This window comes from Ipomoea triloba, chromosome 5 (assembly GCF_003576645.1).
Source record: "Ipomoea triloba cultivar NCNSP0323 chromosome 5, ASM357664v1".
NCBI lineage: Eukaryota > Viridiplantae > Streptophyta > Magnoliopsida > Solanales > Convolvulaceae > Ipomoea > Ipomoea triloba.
In genome coordinates, this window is record NC_044920.1 from 15,404,456 (window position 1) to 15,423,680 (window position 19,225).

At 33.6% G+C, this 19,225-nt stretch overlaps 1 protein-coding gene across 1 annotated transcript; it reads right to left on the bottom strand.

The window, feature by feature from the left end:
* Window positions 1-6,430: 6,430 nt before the first annotated feature.
* LOC116020711 (cytochrome c oxidase subunit 6b-1-like) lies at window positions 6,431-10,140 on the bottom strand. The gene is made up of 5 exons (XM_031261207.1): window positions 9,902-10,140; window positions 7,815-7,922; window positions 7,615-7,697; window positions 7,433-7,514; window positions 6,431-6,749 (listed from the first exon to the last, which is right to left on the bottom strand). The coding sequence occupies exons 1-5, from the start codon at window positions 9,941-9,943 to the stop codon at window positions 6,696-6,698; spliced, it is 369 nt and encodes a 122-aa protein (XP_031117067.1). The 5' UTR covers window positions 9,944-10,140; the 3' UTR covers window positions 6,431-6,695.
* Between the last annotated feature and the right edge of the window lie 9,085 nt (window positions 10,141-19,225).

Below are 19,225 nucleotides of genomic sequence, written 5' to 3' on the forward strand. Positions count from 1 at the left end.
CACACATATATATATATATATATATCATATGAATCATACTTGTAACATATATACACATCTTAAACACACATATTTTTCAATAGTAGTAATAATAACAATAATAATAATAATATTAATATAATAATAATAATAATATATAATAATAATAATAATATATGTATAATAATATACTATATATTACGGCATAATATAGTTATATATTAATAATAATAATAATAGTAATAATAACAATATTAAATATATATAGATATGTATTACGGTATACATATATATATTAATATATATATATATATATATATATATATATTAATATATATATATATATATATATATATATATATATATATATATATATATATATATGTATGTATATATATAACATATAATGAATTTATACCATGATCATAAAATACCCAATTATCATCAAGGCTTTTATCAAATAATATACCAATATCAAGCAATTAAGGAATTTGAATAAACATGGTGGAGAAAATATTTTGGTTGGACATGGAAATTACCTCAACACTTTGAAACTTCTACTAAAATATCTAGTTGATCACTCCTCCAACTCCTTTGGTTCTTCTCAAGATTATCCTAAATTGGCTTAGGGGAAAAGGTCTTGATGCCTTAGAGAAGGAAAGATTTAAAGATGAATTTATTTGGGTAGCAAGGAGAGTGATGGCCGAAAATGGTGTGTATATATAGAAGAATAATAAAGCTTAGTTGGTTTAGCTAGAATGGTCTATCACTTGGTAGAGATTTCTAGAGATTTCTTTGAGCTTATCTCTTAATTATATATACATATATTAAGATTTAGATAGTCAAAAAGGGTGGCTAAAAATATCTAGATTTTTTTTTTCTTCTTTTGTAGAGATTCCTAGCATGGTTTATTGGGCTAAAAAAATTAAGTTTGAGTTTGGGCTTTATTTTTATTTATTGGGCCTCTTAAGAAATAAAATAAATTATAAATTTCTAGGCCCAATTTTAGTAGATTAATTAAAATTAATAAAAGAATTAAGGATTTTCTAATATATTATGGTTTTCGAAATAACAAAAATACGGGGTATTACATCTATACTAACAGATAATACTCAGTCTAACACTTGAAATTCTTGGAAAAAAAAACATGCCAATTAATATCCCATCTTTATTGCCTTAAATATTAGAGAAATGGAAGTATGATTCCCTTACACTTTACAAAGAATGGAGTGACGTCTATTGTCTGATTATCAAGAAAAAACGGTGTCTGTCACCTAAGGAAGCACCCTGCATCAACTGCCCTTCCTTCTGCAAATTTTGCTACACAGCCCTGTAGGTAGGGGTGTTAGCGAATATAGCTTTGGTAAAATTATTTGCATTCGCGTTTGGTAAGCATTCATTTATGTTCGCTTATTAAGAATAAACTTAACGAACATAAATAAACAAATATTAGAGCTCGTTTAATAAACAAACAGTATGAACATTTGTATGCTCGTTTACTAAGAGCTCGTGAACGCGTTCGTTATTGTTCATTTAATAATGTTAGTTAGTTCGTGAACATGTTCGTTTAAGACTGTTCACGAACATACTCATTTAAGTGCAATTTGTTTTATTACGGAGTATTTTTTTTTTTTGTTTTTAAATTTTAAGATACTACTTTAGTTTAGCCTTTTTTTTTTTTAGTCGTTATGTTGTTTGTTTGGTTATTGTTTGTAAACATAGACTATTTTTTGTTCATGAACAAATTATAGTCATGAACATGTACATGTGCTTGTCTGTTTGTTTAGCGTTTGTGAACAAGTAACGAGCACGTTTGTGAGCGTGTTTGCAAACATTAACTAACACGTTCACGAACGTTAACCAATGTTTAACAAACGAACACCAACATAAATTTCAAAAATCTTAACAAACTACAAGAACACTCTAAAAATTTTAACAAATGAACACATAGAATAACCTCTGTTCGGTTCGTTAACAAGCCTACTTGTTGTTGTGTGCCACAGTCCAGCAATCTCTGCAACCTCTTTCCGTGATAGTTTCGATGCACTGTGCTACTACACCGCATACACAATTGTATCAGCCACACCAACTTCTTTTTTTGTGGCTGCAAAGAAATTTCTGGTCCTGGCATGGGGTTGCAATTATGAGATCATTCAGTAGTTTTTGTATTGTTGTATTTATAGCCTCTGCTTGAGAGTCATTTCGTTTGTGACAAATCTCAACATTTCCTGTGAAAGTAGTCTCGTCAGTTGCTCTCGTACAGTCGTACCTTGTTAACAGAATTGACCAATATAACTTTCAACTCATAGCAAAAAATAGGGCATTTTACCATCATCATTAGAATTATGCAGAAACTAAACATTTAGCATGTCAAATTAGTAGTATTACTTTATTGGTAAAATCACTATTTTAGTTCCTCAATTATTTTGCAACTATCAATTCAGTTCCTATTTTTCAATTTGAACAAATTTGATCCTTGAATTGTTTTTAAATTTCTTTAATGAAATCCCTTTGACATTATTCGTCACTCCAACGTTAATTGCCCTTATTTGAATCCCCGCGCAACTAACAATTTGAAATAAGGGTGTCAAGAAGTAAACTTACTTCTCGACTAGGCCGAAAAGTATAATCTCGCCTTGTAACCGGAAGGTATGTTTACTTTTCGATCGCACGAGGGTGCTTCTGGCACTTCTAGGTTACGCATGAGAAGTGCGCACTCAAATAAGGGCAACTAACATCTAAGTGATGGAATGGAATAGTGTAAATGGGATTCAATTGACGATATTTAAAACAATTCAATGATCAAATTGAAAAGTAGGGACTTCGAAACAATTGGGGGACAAAAAACAGTGATTTTCCCTTACTTCATAGCAAGCAACACAATCCCCTTTCGAGAGATAGTTCCTGCACTGAACCATGGCATACACAGGTTGCTGTGTTGTTGCAAAGCGCTTATCATCGCCATTGTTCAATTGGATTCTAAGATCAACAAAGCTGGCATTAAGGTTTCTGAAAAAACTTTAATTTTGTGGTTGCTAATATTGTATGGGTTGCATCCCTTGGTTAACAGCATAGTTTCCAGGCTTGATTCTGCTAGTTTTAACGTCATTACTGCCATTAGACAGCAATACCTCCACTGTCTTGCCATAGTTATAGGTATATATTGCTTAGCACATTGCAACAATTCAGGGTTCTGCAGGGAAGATTTAATTAGTCCAAAACTTCTAGACATTAAAAATGGTATTATAACTCAGTGGGGTAGCTCAAGTGGTAAGTGAGCTCTCTTTGTGGGGAGGAATTTCGGGAGAACCCGGGTTCAATTCCCACAAGTGACGATTCCCCCTGGGCCAGCTCCCGTGCCTCTCGGAGCGAACGAGGGTGTACCCCGGACCGTTACACGGACGGAGAGAAAGACCCTGTAAGTTTACAAAAAAAAAAAGAAAATTAAAGATGGTAATATAAAAGGTAGGTATCATAATCGGAAATAGTTAGAAAGATTTTTTTTTTTTTTTTTAATCTTGACTTAAGACCAGCTAGTCTTCCATAGTGTCACCGCCATGTTTAGTGCGCGCCACGTTTAGTGCTAAATTTTCAAATTAACATCTTGTGGTCCTTTACCTTTAAAATTTAACATCCTTGGTCTTTCAAATTTTAACCAATTGTGATCATTTCAGAAGAATCACACGGCTGGTTAAAATTTGAAAGTTGAAAGATCACGATTAGTTAAAATTTGAAAGTTAGAGAGACACGGGTGGTTAACTTGAAAGTTAAAGGATCATGGATGGTTAACTTGAAATTTTAAGACTAAACGTGATAAAACCACTATAATCAAAGACCCAAATGATATTTACTCAAAAAAATCGGAATGAGTGCTCTCTCACTTTTGGTATTGCTCATTTGTTTTGAAATGAGGATGGTTAGTTCTGTTCTACCAAATATATGTAAGGATCAAATCCGTATGAGTTGCTTAATTGGTTATAGAGGTGAAGTTTGGGAAAAAGAATATTTGTAAGGATAATTAATTACATTGTAATAATTAGTACGGAGTAATTAATTAATTTCAATGAATAAATGCTGATATGAGAATTTGCTTCCGATCCAATTCTGGAATTTAGAAATGCATGCATAAATCTAGTGTAATTTGTTAGCCAAGAAAAAAAGTTCAAGTCTCTATTAGGCAAAAACTACTTTGTGCCATGGTACATGTGATAGAAAATATTACTTTTTAGCAAACTTTATATGATGTTACTGTTCACTCCTTATTTTTGCACTTTAAATGTACTTGGATATTCTTTTTAGACAATATTCATTATTTAATAGGTTGAAATTAAATGTTCACATCTGGCTTGATACGACATGCTATATCTGGAGTCATACTATATTAGTATATTACAATAACAAATTACAGATATAATAACTTTGGATTATATCATGGCTGTACCACTAAATGTAGTCAAGCCCTTAAATTAGTCTAGGTTAATTTACCCGTACGGATTTAGTTCACTGGTTTAATAGACAGTATTTAAAAAAAGAAATCAAAGTTCAAACCTGGACAACGGTAGTGTGAGAATTATGCTCAAAATAGATAGATCTCTTATGCATATCAACATTTGACCCTATCTACCCCAAATGTTCTGTCAGGTTGGGGTCTAACACCTGATTAAATACCGAGATCCACTATGATGTTTTACCTAAAATGCATATGGTTCATGGTATCGGCAATATAGTATTGAGTTTCATGGAAAATTCTGGCAGGTTGGTTGCAATATATTGACTATATCCCTTGTTTAATTGTGTGCTTATCCCTGAACCTTGGACCAAGATTTACAGTTAAATGCAAGCCAAATGGAGATTAATTGTAATTTAGTTATTTTTAACAATTTCATATTGATTTTTTTTTTAAAACACTCTTGTGACCACCAGTTTGGTAACAGAGGTGTCATCACACTACACAGTACGAAGTAGATGACAAAAATCTCACATTGATAAAATAAAAGAGAACATATGCTTTTATAAAGCTATGAGTTAGATTAGCTAATTGATTGAATTTAGTCTTTTAGTATGATTTAACCATGTACATTATAGTCTAATTGAGTGACTTCCCTAGGTTAACAAAAAAAGATTTCTTTAAATTTTTTTTTTTTATGCATACACAAGTTGCTTCTCACAACAAGTGCACATTCAAGGAATCACTCCAGAATCTTTTGTGTTCTAGAAATGAGCTTACCATGTACACTCTTGAATGTTGAGATTCCGAACTCTACAAATGCGGAATGCCGAATGTCTCACCAAACTAGTCAATGATCTTCTCAATGATTAAGCAAGGCTAAGAACTAAACTAGCTATTAAAACAAACTTAGCTAGGTAATTAGTAGTAGTTTTATTTTATTTTATTTTATTTTGAAATTTTGAGTATGTATATGAATATAAAGAACAAGATAGTGGGGTATGTCTTCTCAACTTGTAAACTAGCTTCTCATTACTAGCTTACTTAGATTTAATGTTTCTCGCAAATAACTTAAACTTTCAATGCACTTCTCATCTAAAGATAAAAGAGAATATTTCACTTCAATTCAGAATATTACAATCTGTTTTGAACCATTTGGTTGTGGAGTATTTATAGGAAAAAATTAGCTAGACACTAAAATTGTTAAAATATTCTAAGTTCCTTACCCCTTAATTTGAACCATTGGCGTATTAAACTTGTTCATGAAGACTAAATTTTCTTCGAAAGTTTTGTTGCTTTTCACATGGATTCTGATATGCATTTAATGCTTTTGTCTCCATGCCATGAAAGTTGCTTGAAGTGTTTGTTTGAGCTACTTAGTTGATGACAAGGAAGTGAGTGACTAACTAAATTGTAAAGAAGTTGCACAAACAAGTAGATGAATCACCATGCAAGTGGGTGATGCACATTCCTTAAGCTAGTAGCTTTCTTCAAAAGTTTTTATGTAAAGGACCAAAGGCAATTAAATAGAATTGTTTCTCTAGATTAATTTTTTCATTAAAAGATATTGAACTCCAATTTGTTATCACAAAAGTGTTAAAAACCTCTTAGAATTTTCTTTGACATGGATCTTGTTACCGAACTACTTTGAGACTTTCAAAGAATCATTTGATTCTTGTCTTTAAGTTTCTATCAATTATCCAAGCAAGAACTCAATCCAAATAGGGCTTTCAAGAATCCCAAAATGTTTAGTGAAGATAAAGAAATCTAGAATTTGTTCTTTAAATAAAATTTAAAAAAATAAAAAATAAAATAAAAAAGGAGAAAATTCAAGAATTTCACAAGCTCAAACCTTCACCCAGGCTAACAAAGATAACGATTACCAAAAAAACTCACCGTTTTTCCATTGAACCTAAGAACTGAAGATTTTGACCATATTGTGGTCTGTTGAAGGCAAAGAAAATATCAAATACAGTTTTTTTTTTTTTTTTTTCCTAAAGAAGATAGTAAGATAAATCAGAGCCTTATTAACCACTGTATGTATGAAAATCTGAACTGACATTAGAAGTTTCTTAACTGGTGCTACAGACTAATTTATGAGTTAAAAAAAAAATAAATAAAGCTGAAATTAACTCTTCAGCAATAAATTGGGTTACAAGCTGTTGGAGCAGCACACAGTCAAAACTTATTCTCATTGTGTTTGAACCGGATTCCATTTGCATGTAATGAATTCAAAGAATCAAAGGCGATGGTAGTGACCGAGAGGCACTTACAAGGGACCTGGAAAGGAGCCATTCTCCCTTTGCTCGTTCCATCTATCTATCTGCATCCAAAAGCATTGTCAAGTTAGAAACAAAATTGTTTAGTGTACACTATAGTCCTAATGTATAATAATAACTACTAAACTCTGGAGCTTCATAACATCAATGTAAACTATCAAACACCATCTCTGCCATGTACTTCCCGAACAAGATAACCACCAGATTGAGGGTAACCCCAGCCAAGATGGCTAAGGATACAAACTTGTAACCACAAGGTCACGAGTTCGAATCCTAGCCTTCTTAGTTTGAACCAATTAGCTATGAACAACCTAAGTTAGTTAACCTCTTTGTGGTCCTTTGCCGGCTAGGGTCACAAGGCGGGGTTTACTAACTGCACACCCTTGGGTAGTGGCTACGGGTTTCCACGTCACCCAAAAAAAAAAAAAAAGATAACCACCGGATTAAGTGGAAGACGCGTCAACCATAATGAGAGCATTGTACCCAATAGTGTTTAAATCCCCATGTTGGCAGTAATAAAAGAGGAAGAAGATAGCACATCATTTTAGCAGGGTGACATAAGAAGTATAATCCCAATCTATTATGATGGATAATTGTGAGGATTCTAAGTTAGTTAAAGTAGGCAAAAACCAGTAGGGTAGCATACACCAACATGTTCTTGTAGTGACAGAACATAATAATTAAAATAAAAAGAATGAGGCAGGCAAAAGGAGGTGCAGAATAATACCCATTCGCCTGGGCAAAGGGAGCGATAATACTTTGCAAACTTGTCACACTCAGGTGCATTGTCACCCTTTGCAGCTATGCACCTGAAAGGTAACATAAACTACATCAGTATTCTTGGACAGAAATGTTTATGAAGCAAGATATAAATGGAAAAGAAGTACCAGCATTACTTGTTTGACTCACCGGTGATATTCAACATATCGGGTAAAGCAATGCCTAGTCTGGTTGGTAGTAGGGAACCGGAAATCCGCAGGAGCTGTCTCAAGCTGGTACCCATTGTGACACAAAATGAGAGAGAGAAAGAGAGAAAGAGAGAATGAGCACATACAGTAATAAACATAGAGAATGCATGATTCAACAAAGCAACTAGTATACAAGATTACCTTAATCTCTGAGGTCATATCAGCACCTTGAACAATAGGGGTCTTTAAATCTCCTGCTGGCTCGATGGGCACATTTAATTTGTCCTCTTTCTCTTTCAGTAAATATTGCTGTGAACAAAAAGTATTACAAAAGATTGAAATGCAGCAAGAGCCCCTAATAAGAGGAGTAAAGGAGCATTTCTATGAAAGGCTCAATGGAAGAGACATTCAATACTTTCTTTCTAAAGGGTACAATTGCATAGAGATGGGCATATGAAGCTAAAGCAAAAGATTTTTAGCTCCTGTCTAAACATATGAAATACATTATAAGCAAATTAGCATGATAGGAACGTTTACTAAGTTGAGACACAGGAGGACATAAGGGTCAGAACTATTGCCCAAACTGCCAAACCAAGATGGGCACACAAAGGAAGATGTTAACACCTTTCTCTGTTTTCAAAGACATTTCTTCTCACTGGTGCATTTGGCAACTAAACCATGCCCAAGTACTACTAGAGAAGTATAACTCATAAACAAACAAATAACTCTATTAACACGTAGGCAAAGTGAATGATGATGGAGCAGAAACAAACATGGATTCATATCTAAGTGTATAAGTTCTATAAATTTCGATTCAAACCAGTATTAAACTATTAATAGGGTAACTATCAAAAGAAGAAAAATGAAACAACTTTGAGATTAAACTGACAACATATAAAAGTGTATCAATTACACCCTAAGTTTCGCTAATTAAATTAATTATTGAAATTTTATGCTTTAAAAATATGAAGCAGCAAATTGTAAAAGCACTATGACAGATTTCTGCCACTTCAAGACGACATGACGCTGATCTGAAGTTTGCCCTCCAACTATGCACATAGCGCACACATGAAAATTGGTCCCATGACCAAGAAAATGAGACATAGCTGCTTTATTGCGAAGAAGTAATGATGTTTCTCCTATGACAAAAAGATTTCATTAAAAGGAAAAAAATTCTAGTTATAAATCAAGATGCTCATATTCAAATGCCTTGTTCAATATTGAACCACATAAGAGTACCTGACATTTTTCATATGTATATGTATTTGTACTTGCAATGTGGAGGTTTAGAGACAAGAGCCACTCAACAAGGGTATAGAGTATCAAATGGACTTTACCAGGCCCCATTTGGTTTCTTGGACAAAGGAAAGAACAAGAGAGGGGGTAAGATTTGCAATCCCTTTCTCTCAAGTTTGTTTGAGACGAGCCATCATACCCAACTGCAATGTCTAGCAAAGCATGCCGCAGGAGCAGTGGATTGCAATTTCACTAGACTGGTAATAAAAGGGTCACTACCCTCCATTCCCACTACAATTATGCTCTATGCACTCTAGTGGTAGGGATAATTTCATCAAACTTCATTAATCCCATAGTCAATCTAATGTTTATCTGAATCCCAATTCCAAAGCCCAGAAAATGAATAGATATTTCAATCCCATCTTTAAACCCCAAAGCCTTGTGCTCAAAAACCCTCTCTCTCACCCACTTAAACAAAACAATTCATAGTAAGTTAGTAGATTATTTTAGATTTCAAGATCAAATGTTTAACTGCAAAACAGAAAGTTCTGTCATATCTAGCCTACATCAAGGCAGGATAAGAAAGAAGATTTTCCCAAACATAAAGTGACATAAATCCCAACAGAGATAGGCACAAGGAAATGTGATCTCCGTCATCTCAACTAATTCAAATATCAATAAGCAAGTAAAAAGCAATTAAACCTAGCTAAATTTCTTTTCATATGCGCCTCTAGCCCATTCTCCAATCTTAGAAGATTACTCTCGCAAGAAACAAAACAGCATAACAATAAACATCGGGATCAAAAATAAGAATCCGTGAAGAAAAATTCCGCGGATCATCTCTAACTATGCGTATCATTTTCAACACAAAGTCCACAAATAAAACATCACTCGTAATTCAACCAAACAAAGGAGTGAACAGAAATGCAGAGTATTTCATAATTCAGAACATAAAACACCAATTATATAAATGAAATCCACAGAATTCAGATCACAAGCTAAATTGTGCCTGTACATATAGATAAATGCATAGTGAGAGATAAGAGTTTTACGTCGGAGAGGGAAGGGTAGATTTTAGTATCGACGGCAGCCATTGATTCAGTCAGCTACGAACTGCGGGCGTTGAGAGAGGGAAAAAGTGATCTATGACCAGAAATTCAGTGGTGGGCGTGCGGTGAGTTGAGGAAAGATTCAAGAAGCTTAGAGAATAGAGAGTGAGAGGATGGTCATTGGTCGATCGACGTGCAACAAATTCAGTTGGGTTATCCGAATCAAATCAATTCGAACCAAACTGAATCGTGCGGAACTGAACTAATAATATACTGTTTTTCCAAAAAAAAAAAAAAAAAAAAAACTAATAATCCTATATATAAAAAAGCTAGATGTTTTTAGCCAAAATTTTTGGCTCCAATTCCCGCTCAAAAGATGCTACGTCGTTTTAGTGATAGCATGATCAGTTTTACGCAGTGTTTAATGCTATTGAATTTAAGTATGCTGGGACTCTTCGTTTGGATAAATGTTTAGTTTAAATAAATAAAAGGTCGTGTCCATTACTTATCAAAACCTGAGCATTAATGAACCTAATTCAATCGGCAGCCGTAAAATTTCTTAGATATCTAAACGTCGGCCTTAATGCTTTTAATTCATTATTAAGTTACATTAATAGGACTCTAAATGATGGCCTATAAAAGGTGAGAAAGTTCAGTTCATGTATGCCATTGGAATTTTACATACATACAAACACATTCACTAGAGATTGTAGGATACAAAATGCCGCCGATGTACGTCTTGGCCACTGATATATCACCAATGAGAACAACCTGTGCATTGAAGGTAAGATGCATTCGAACGTATGAAGTGAAGGAACGTAGGTCCACTGAAGTTGTGAAATGTCGAGAATGTGTCTTCCATGATAGCGAGGTAATCTTCTGACCTGAAAAATGCATCATAAATATCAAGTTTTATATGAAAAGTGTCTATATACAGCACATTCAATTGATAACACTGTAATTTTTGTTTATTTTTCATTGTAGGGTAATGTTTTACATGCTCACATCCCACGCGAGCATGTTGTTAAATTTCAAAACCAGTTTTTTGAAGGAAAAGTTTATTGTCTAAAAAACTTTCTTGTGGTCACTAATTTTTATACTTATAAGACGAGCCCAAACAAATTTATGGTCAAGTTTAATTACTCTACGATTGTGAAACAGTACAAGAATTTAAATTTTCCTAGGCACATGTTTCGTCTGAGAAGTTTTAAATCTTTGAAAGAGTCTGAGAAGATTGATGACAAAGAACTCATTGGTAAATTATCAAACTCATTTTCTATTCTATTCTATTCATTTAGTACACTGTTTATATGCTCTAATGGAATTTTTTTTTTAAGATGTGATTGGAAGGATCGTTGAGATTTATTCTCCTATAGAAAAGATTGTAGGTGGAAGGCCTTCTCGGTTGATTGACTTCCTCATAGAGGATGAAAGGTAAAGTATGCTGGGTTATTTCCATTGTTCTTTCTTTTTTTTTTTTTTTTTTAATACTAGGTTTTTTTTTGGGTTTTACAGTGTAATCTATTTTTATAACTGCAGTGGTGATGAAATGAAATGCACAGTATGGGACGATCATGTCGATAAGGTCGACTCTTGGTACAAAAAAAGTACCGATGTTAATGTCATTATTTTGATGCAATTCTGTAGGGTCAAAAGTGGTTACAATGGTAAGTACACAAAACAGATCTATGTATAGTTTTTTTTTTACCAAACAGTCTACATGCTTCAATAATATATTTTTTTCTTTGTGTTATTTTCAAAAGCTGAGGAAACTAAGCTTTCAAGCTCCTATGATGCCACCCAGTTGTTTATCAATGAACCCATTCCTGAAATTATCGAGTTTAGGGATAGGTAAAAACTACACTGTCATATACTTTATATTAAGACCTATAAACATTACTAATCTCTCATTTAAATTCCAAAATTGTTTTATCTCTATTATAGAATATGTGGTGAGAAGACTCCTATGCGTAGTATTTGTTCTATCTCAAGTATGTCTGCTGCAAATACTTTTGACACATTCAACACTGGTTCTATGATTATGACTACCATTAGTGAGGTGTATGAGAAGAAACAGGTAGTTTTCTTAAAATAATTTGATAAAGTGTTATGTCTAAATTGTTTTTAATATATGTTAAGTTTTGTCCAGTACGGCGATTATTGGGTGGTGGCTAAGATCGTTGGTATAGAAGGTGCTTTGGACTGGTGTTATAACTCATGTAAAACACAAGGTTGTAGCAAAAAACTAACCCTAAATACCAAGGGCCTCTATGACTGTTACAAGTGTAATAAGACATGGGCAGAAGGAATTTTGAGATATAGGATTAAGGTGAGAGTTGTTGATAGGAATGGTAATGCACCATTCCTTTTATGGGACCAGGAATGCAAAGAGTTGATTGGCATGTCTGTTGTGGAACTGAGAGACAAATATCCACAGGTAATGCACAATTACTCTGAAAATGACTTTGCTTAACAAGTATAAACTTTAATTTCTAATATATCTAATCTCTAATTTATAGGATAACCAACTTCTGCCCAATGAGATTTTATCCTTGTGTTCTATGGTACTAATATGGAAGATTGCTGTGAGGAAAGAACAGTTTGATAACCTTCATAATGCATTCGCTGTTATGAAGGTTATTAACGATCCTAAATTGGTTGATTCCTACTGTCCTGAATTATTGGAAAGCTTTGATAATGATCTTACTTCTAAGCTTCAGTCCAATGACTGTTTTGAATCATATGAGGTAAAATTTATATACTGTTTAAAAGTGGTGATGTCTATGCTGTATTAAAACTAATGATGTCTGTTGTTTTTTAGGAGTTTCTTTCTGAAGGTGAGGCTGAAAGTCCTCTAGCCATAACTGGAAATGCAAAGGATGTAGAGGTTTTAGACTCCGGTGCTGTTAAGCGATGTCTTCTAGATCAGTTTTCCTCAACAAAGACCTCTTCAAAGAAACTTCTCTTGGAAGTCAAGTTGGAGAAGACAACTGATGATGCAGCTTAAGACTTAAAAATATATTGCATNGATAAGGTCGACTCTTGGTACAAAAAAAGTACCGATGTTAATGTCATTATTTTGATGCAATTCTGTAGGGTCAAAAGTGGTTACAATGGTAAGTACACAAAACAGATCTATGTATAGTTTTTTTTTTACCAAACAGTCTACATGCTTCAATAATATATTTTTTTCTTTGTGTTATTTTCAAAAGCTGAGGAAACTAAGCTTTCAAGCTCCTATGATGCCACCCAGTTGTTTATCAATGAACCCATTCCTGAAATTATCGAGTTTAGGGATAGGTAAAAACTACACTGTCATATACTTTATATTAAGACCTATAAACATTACTAATCTCTCATTTAAATTCCAAAATTGTTTTATCTCTATTATAGAATATGTGGTGAGAAGACTCCTATGCGTAGTATTTGTTCTATCTCAAGTATGTCTGCTGCAAATACTTTTGACACATTCAACACTGGTTCTATGATTATGACTACCATTAGTGAGGTGTATGAGAAGAAACAGGTAGTTTTCTTAAAATAATTTGATAAAGTGTTATGTCTAAATTGTTTTTAATATATGTTAAGTTTTGTCCAGTACGGCGATTATTGGGTGGTGGCTAAGATCGTTGGTATAGAAGGTGCTTTGGACTGGTGTTATAACTCATGTAAAACACAAGGTTGTAGCAAAAAACTAACCCTAAATACCAAGGGCCTCTATGACTGTTACAAGTGTAATAAGACATGGGCAGAAGGAATTTTGAGATATAGGATTAAGGTGAGAGTTGTTGATAGGAATGGTAATGCACCATTCCTTTTATGGGACCAGGAATGCAAAGAGTTGATTGGCATGTCTGTTGTGGAACTGAGAGACAAATATCCACAGGTAATGCACAATTACTCTGAAAATGACTTTGCTTAACAAGTATAAACTTTAATTTCTAATATATCTAATCTCTAATTTATAGGATAACCAACTTCTGCCCAATGAGATTTTATCCTTGTGTTCTATGGTACTAATATGGAAGATTGCTGTGAGGAAAGAACAGTTTGATAACCTTCATAATGCATTCGCTGTTATGAAGGTTATTAACGATCCTAAATTGGTTGATTCCTACTGTCCTGAATTATTGGAAAGCTTTGATAATGATCTTACTTCTAAGCTTCAGTCCAATGACTGTTTTGAATCATATGAGGTAAAATTTATATACTGTTTAAAAGTGGTGATGTCTATGCTGTATTAAAACTAATGATGTCTGTTGTTTTTTAGGAGTTTCTTTCTGAAGGTGAGGCTGAAAGTCCTCTAGCCATAACTGGAAATGCAAAGGATGTAGAGGTTTTAGACTCCGGTGCTGTTAAGCGATGTCTTCTAGATCAGTTTTCCTCAACAAAGACCTCTTCAAAGAAACTTCTCTTGGAAGTCAAGTTGGAGAAGACAACTGATGATGCAGCTTAAGACTTAAAAATATTGGAGAAGACAACTGATGATGCAGCTTAAGACTTAAAAATATATTGCATGTTTTAAAGATGTTTTGTAGACATTGTTTTGGTCATTTGGGACTGCTACTTTTAAAGGACTTTTTTGTCATGTGTTTGGCTTTTTTGGGGCAAGAAAAGGACTTTTTTGTCATGTGTTTGGCTTTTTTGGGGCAAGAAAATTATCTAAGGACTTTTTAATGATCTGTTTTGTGTTCCCTGAAATCCTAAAATTTCAACTTGATTGTTCTATATCTCAATTTCAACTAGAGTTTTGCCTACCATTAAATACAGGTCAAGATGAAAGAGTTAAAAAGGTGGCATTATAAGCTACATGACTGCATAATGTGTTATATTACATGGTATGATTTCTTTTCAATTTACACTTACTATAGGTTACTTATGCACTAATCCTTTTCAAACATTTATTTTGCAGGTCAACAAGGTATAAAGAAACAAAGCATGACCACGTAGATCATAAACTATGAAGGCAGTCGAAACTGTGTAGCATATTACAATTGTATTTCAATTTTACTTTAACAATACAATGTAATTTACCCAAGTTGACAATATTAATGAATGTTTGAGTTCTTTAAGCATTACAGAAATAAGTACACATGCAATAAATGTATGCCAAATTCACTGAGATATCACATGCAATATGACCCAAAAAATTCTACCAAGTTACTCAAATAACATGTAAAAACAGTATCATATAATAAAAGCTCAAAGATACACTATCATGTATCTAACTTGCAAAAAAAAAAAGCCTTTTATCCTAAAGGAAAACTGCTATGTCAGTTAAGGAACAAATCAACATATGCTGCAATTAACTTTTAGATGAAAGCTAATTCAACCAACAGTAATAAAACTAACCTTTGAAGTCATATCCCATAAGAAAATATGCACACAATTTCGACAGAGACAAAGTCCAGAGGTCCAGAGTCCATTGTCATCATCCTGTCATTTTCCAATAAAATATGGAAAAGATCAGCTTATTCAAGTCCAGCCAAGTCTACTAGAAATGGAAGGGGCCAAAAAAATTGTCCATAAAGTAGTAAATAAAAAAGCAACAGGACAATTCATTCATGTGAGATATAATTAATTCCATCAATTTTCATACTGACCAACAAGGGAGAAAAAACTCAGCACTTTAACAGAACTAAAAAATAAACAACCAAACCATGTACAGTGATGTAAATTGCTAGCAAAAAGGAAAGTTTGTCCAACTACAAGCTACAGAAGGTATTTAAGAAAGATCTAAATAACGAATTGAGTCCATTAATGCTAAATTACTTGAGAAGGTTGAGTCCATAAAGTTATTCTCCCATGGAAATTACCAATGAGAAGAGTACGAGGACATGAAGTAGGGCACCATTCGATAAATTGAACCGAGTCATGAGGTGAATCTGTAAAATTGTAAAAAAAAATCCAAAGCAGCCTATTAAGTTGAGTTGTAAACTAACAACAAATATTAGAGTCACTGCAATATCAACATACTAAACACAAAAGAATCATTAATCATAACTTCAAACAAAGTTCATTTGAAGGCAATGGTAATAAAAACAAAGTAGCTATTTCAAGTTTATGGACCAATACATCAAGCCAAAACCCGTTTAACAATTTCTCATTACAGAATGTTCAATTCCAAAGCCAGTTATTTAATGAATGTTATCATACAAGTAACTCTGAAGAACTGGAATCTTCTAATCTTCCATGTAAGTTAAGACCCCAAATAGTTAACCTGTGTATAAAAATTGATGGTTCATGACCCCAAATAGTTAACCTGTGTATAAAAATTGATGGTTCATGAAGCTAACATCATCATCTAACCTGTTTATATATACGATTATACAAATAACATCATCATCTAACCTGTTTATATATACGATTATACAAATCTAATTTGGCAGTGGTAATGTAAGTTAAATACACAAGCATACTAAACCTGTTTAAAAAATTCATTTGAAAAAAAAAAACTTAATGTAATACCCCGTATTTTCCTAACATTATTATTTTAATAAATATTCCCAATACGCTGCGATCGTACGTACCGGTCACGAACCGTAAAATTTTTGGAAGCTTGTGTTCGGACCCGTTTGTCATAGGAAATGAATTATTAGACACCATACTATTATTCTTGAATTTCCTATTTAATTAAATCAGCTCATAGTAGCGAAAATTTATTTTGATCGTACATCGCTAAATTTCGCGGTGTACCGAACTTAGCCCAATTTTGAGGTTTAGTTTGAGATAAAATTTTTGGTTTCAAAATTTTTGGATTTAGATTATTTTCTACTGAGAATTCATCTGTTTCAATCCCGGTCAGTATAAGCTAAGATATTTATTCTACTTACCACTAGAAAGTGACACATGTCACTAATTTTCACCATGTATTATTATTATATTATTTTAGAGTTGATATAACTAGCTTAAGTCTTCAATTTTATCCATTTTCCCCTCAAAAATTCGAAATTTCCAAGAGGAAAACAAGAGAGAATATTTCATCTTCATTCTTGAGTTCAAGCTTCAACAACTAGGGTTTTCCATATCAAGATCATCTTTGTTCGGTAAATTTCTATTTTAATCGGTTCAAAAGTTTTGTCCTCCGTCCTAGATCTTGAATCCAAGTATAGTTTTCTTAAAATATGTGGTTATGATGTTATATACTTCCTAGGATTTGTAGGAAAATTTTGAGGTAAGAAAATCCTATTTTACTGATTATTTTAGTATAGTTAGTGTTCTCAAGGATCTAATATTATGTATGTTGTGGATAATTTATGGATTGTGTAGAAGAACCAAAGGAAGTGGAAGAGTGAGCATCTAGAGGAAGTTAGTAACATTTTCAAGAAGATAAGGTAATCTTTATGTCCACCAAAACCTTTTTCCACCATGATATTCATGAATTTCTTGATAAAGTATGGATATAAAGATTTTAGTAGATGAAATTTGGTGTGATTGTGGTATAGCAAGAGTATATGTGTAGATATGGGTATGATATGTTGTGGTGAATATATGAAGAAGACTTGTATAAATATGTAGAATCTTATATATATACATATATACGTGTAATATTATTATTACACTTGTGAAAATATTGACAAGAAACTAAGACAGATTTCTGGCTGTAACTTCCGAGAATTTCTGGGAAAAATCGGTAAAGTATTTTGATCCAATATTTTTTTNTAGTGTGGCATTTCTAGGCCATATCGTGACTAAGGAAGGAATCTCGGTAGATCCAGCTAAAATTCAAGCTGTGATGAATTGGCCTACTCCTACGACAGTTACTGAGGTCCGAAGTTTTCTGGGATTAGCAGGGTATTATCGAAGGTTTGTGCCAAATTTTTCTCGAATAGCCCAACCTATCACAAATCTCATGAGGAAGACTACTGTATTCCGTTGGGAAGAAAGTTGTGAGAAGGCTTTCCAGAAGTTAAAGGAAAAGTTAACCACTGCTCCTGTATTGACTTTACCATCAGGAACTGAGGGATTTGAAATATATAGTGATGCATCAAAGAAAGGTCTTGGGTGTGTGCTAATGCAAAATGGGAGAGTGGTGGCATACGCATCAAGACAATTAAAGAAACATGAGATAAATTATCCCACCCATGACTTGGAATTAGCAGCAGTTGTGTTTGCTTTAAAGATTTGGAGACATTATCTTTATGGAGTGCAGTGCAAGATCTTCACAGACCATAAGAGCTTAAAGTATATCTTTACTCAAAAAGAATTGAACATGAGGCAGAGGAGGTGGTTGGAATTCATTAAGGACTATGACTTGGTAATCCAGTATCATGAAGGAAAGGCAAATGTAGTAGCAGATGCTTTGAGTAGGAAGACGAGTCATACTCTTAATACTATTTGGGTACTACCAGATGACTTATGCAAGGAATTTCAAAGACTAAATTTGGAGGTAAGAGAGCAAGGTGGGACCAAAGCTGAAATTGAGTTATACCACATGAGAATTATTCCCAACATGTTTGAAGAAATAAAGAAAGAACAACTTAAGGATCTAGAGTTGAACAAAGTAAAGACTGAATTGGTTGATGGAAAGAAAGGACCATTTGTACTATACAATGACGGAAGCCTGCGCTATAATGGTCGATGGTGTATTCCAAAGGCATGTACAGAGATCAAGCAGCAAATTCTAGAAGAAGGACACAATACCCCTTATTCAGTACATCCTGGGGGAGTCAAGTTGTATAAAGATATCAAGAAACATTTTTGGTGGCCTAACATGAAGAAGGAAGTGGCAGAATTCGTGAGTAAATGTTTAAACTGCCAAAAGGTCAAAGCTGAAAGATGTAAACCTAAGGGATTGGTGCAACCATTGGAGACACCCGGTGGCAAATGGGATTCTATTTCTATGGACTTCGTGGGGGGATTACCCTTGACAAGGTCAGGGAAAGATAAAATATGGGTAGTAGTGGACAGGCTTACCAAAACAGCAAGGTTTATTGCCATGAAAGACACGTGGACCATGACTCAATTGGCAAAATCTTATGTAAACCAAGTTGTTAAATACCATGGAGTACCTAAGGATATAGTCTCTGACAGAGATTCCCGATTCCTATCTAAATTCTGGCAAGCTTTACAAGCAGCTCTGGGTACAACGTTGAAACTTAGTACTGCTTTTCATCCTATGACGGATGGGCAAACTGAGAGGACTATACAAACTCTGGAAGATATGTTAAGGGCTTGTGCATTGGATTTTCAAGGATCATGGGATGAACATTTGGATCTAATTGAGTTTTCTTACAATAATAGTTATCATGCAAGTATCCAAATGTCACCGTATGAAGCTTTATATGGACAGAAGTGTAGAAGCCCTCTATGTTGGGAAGATCTAGT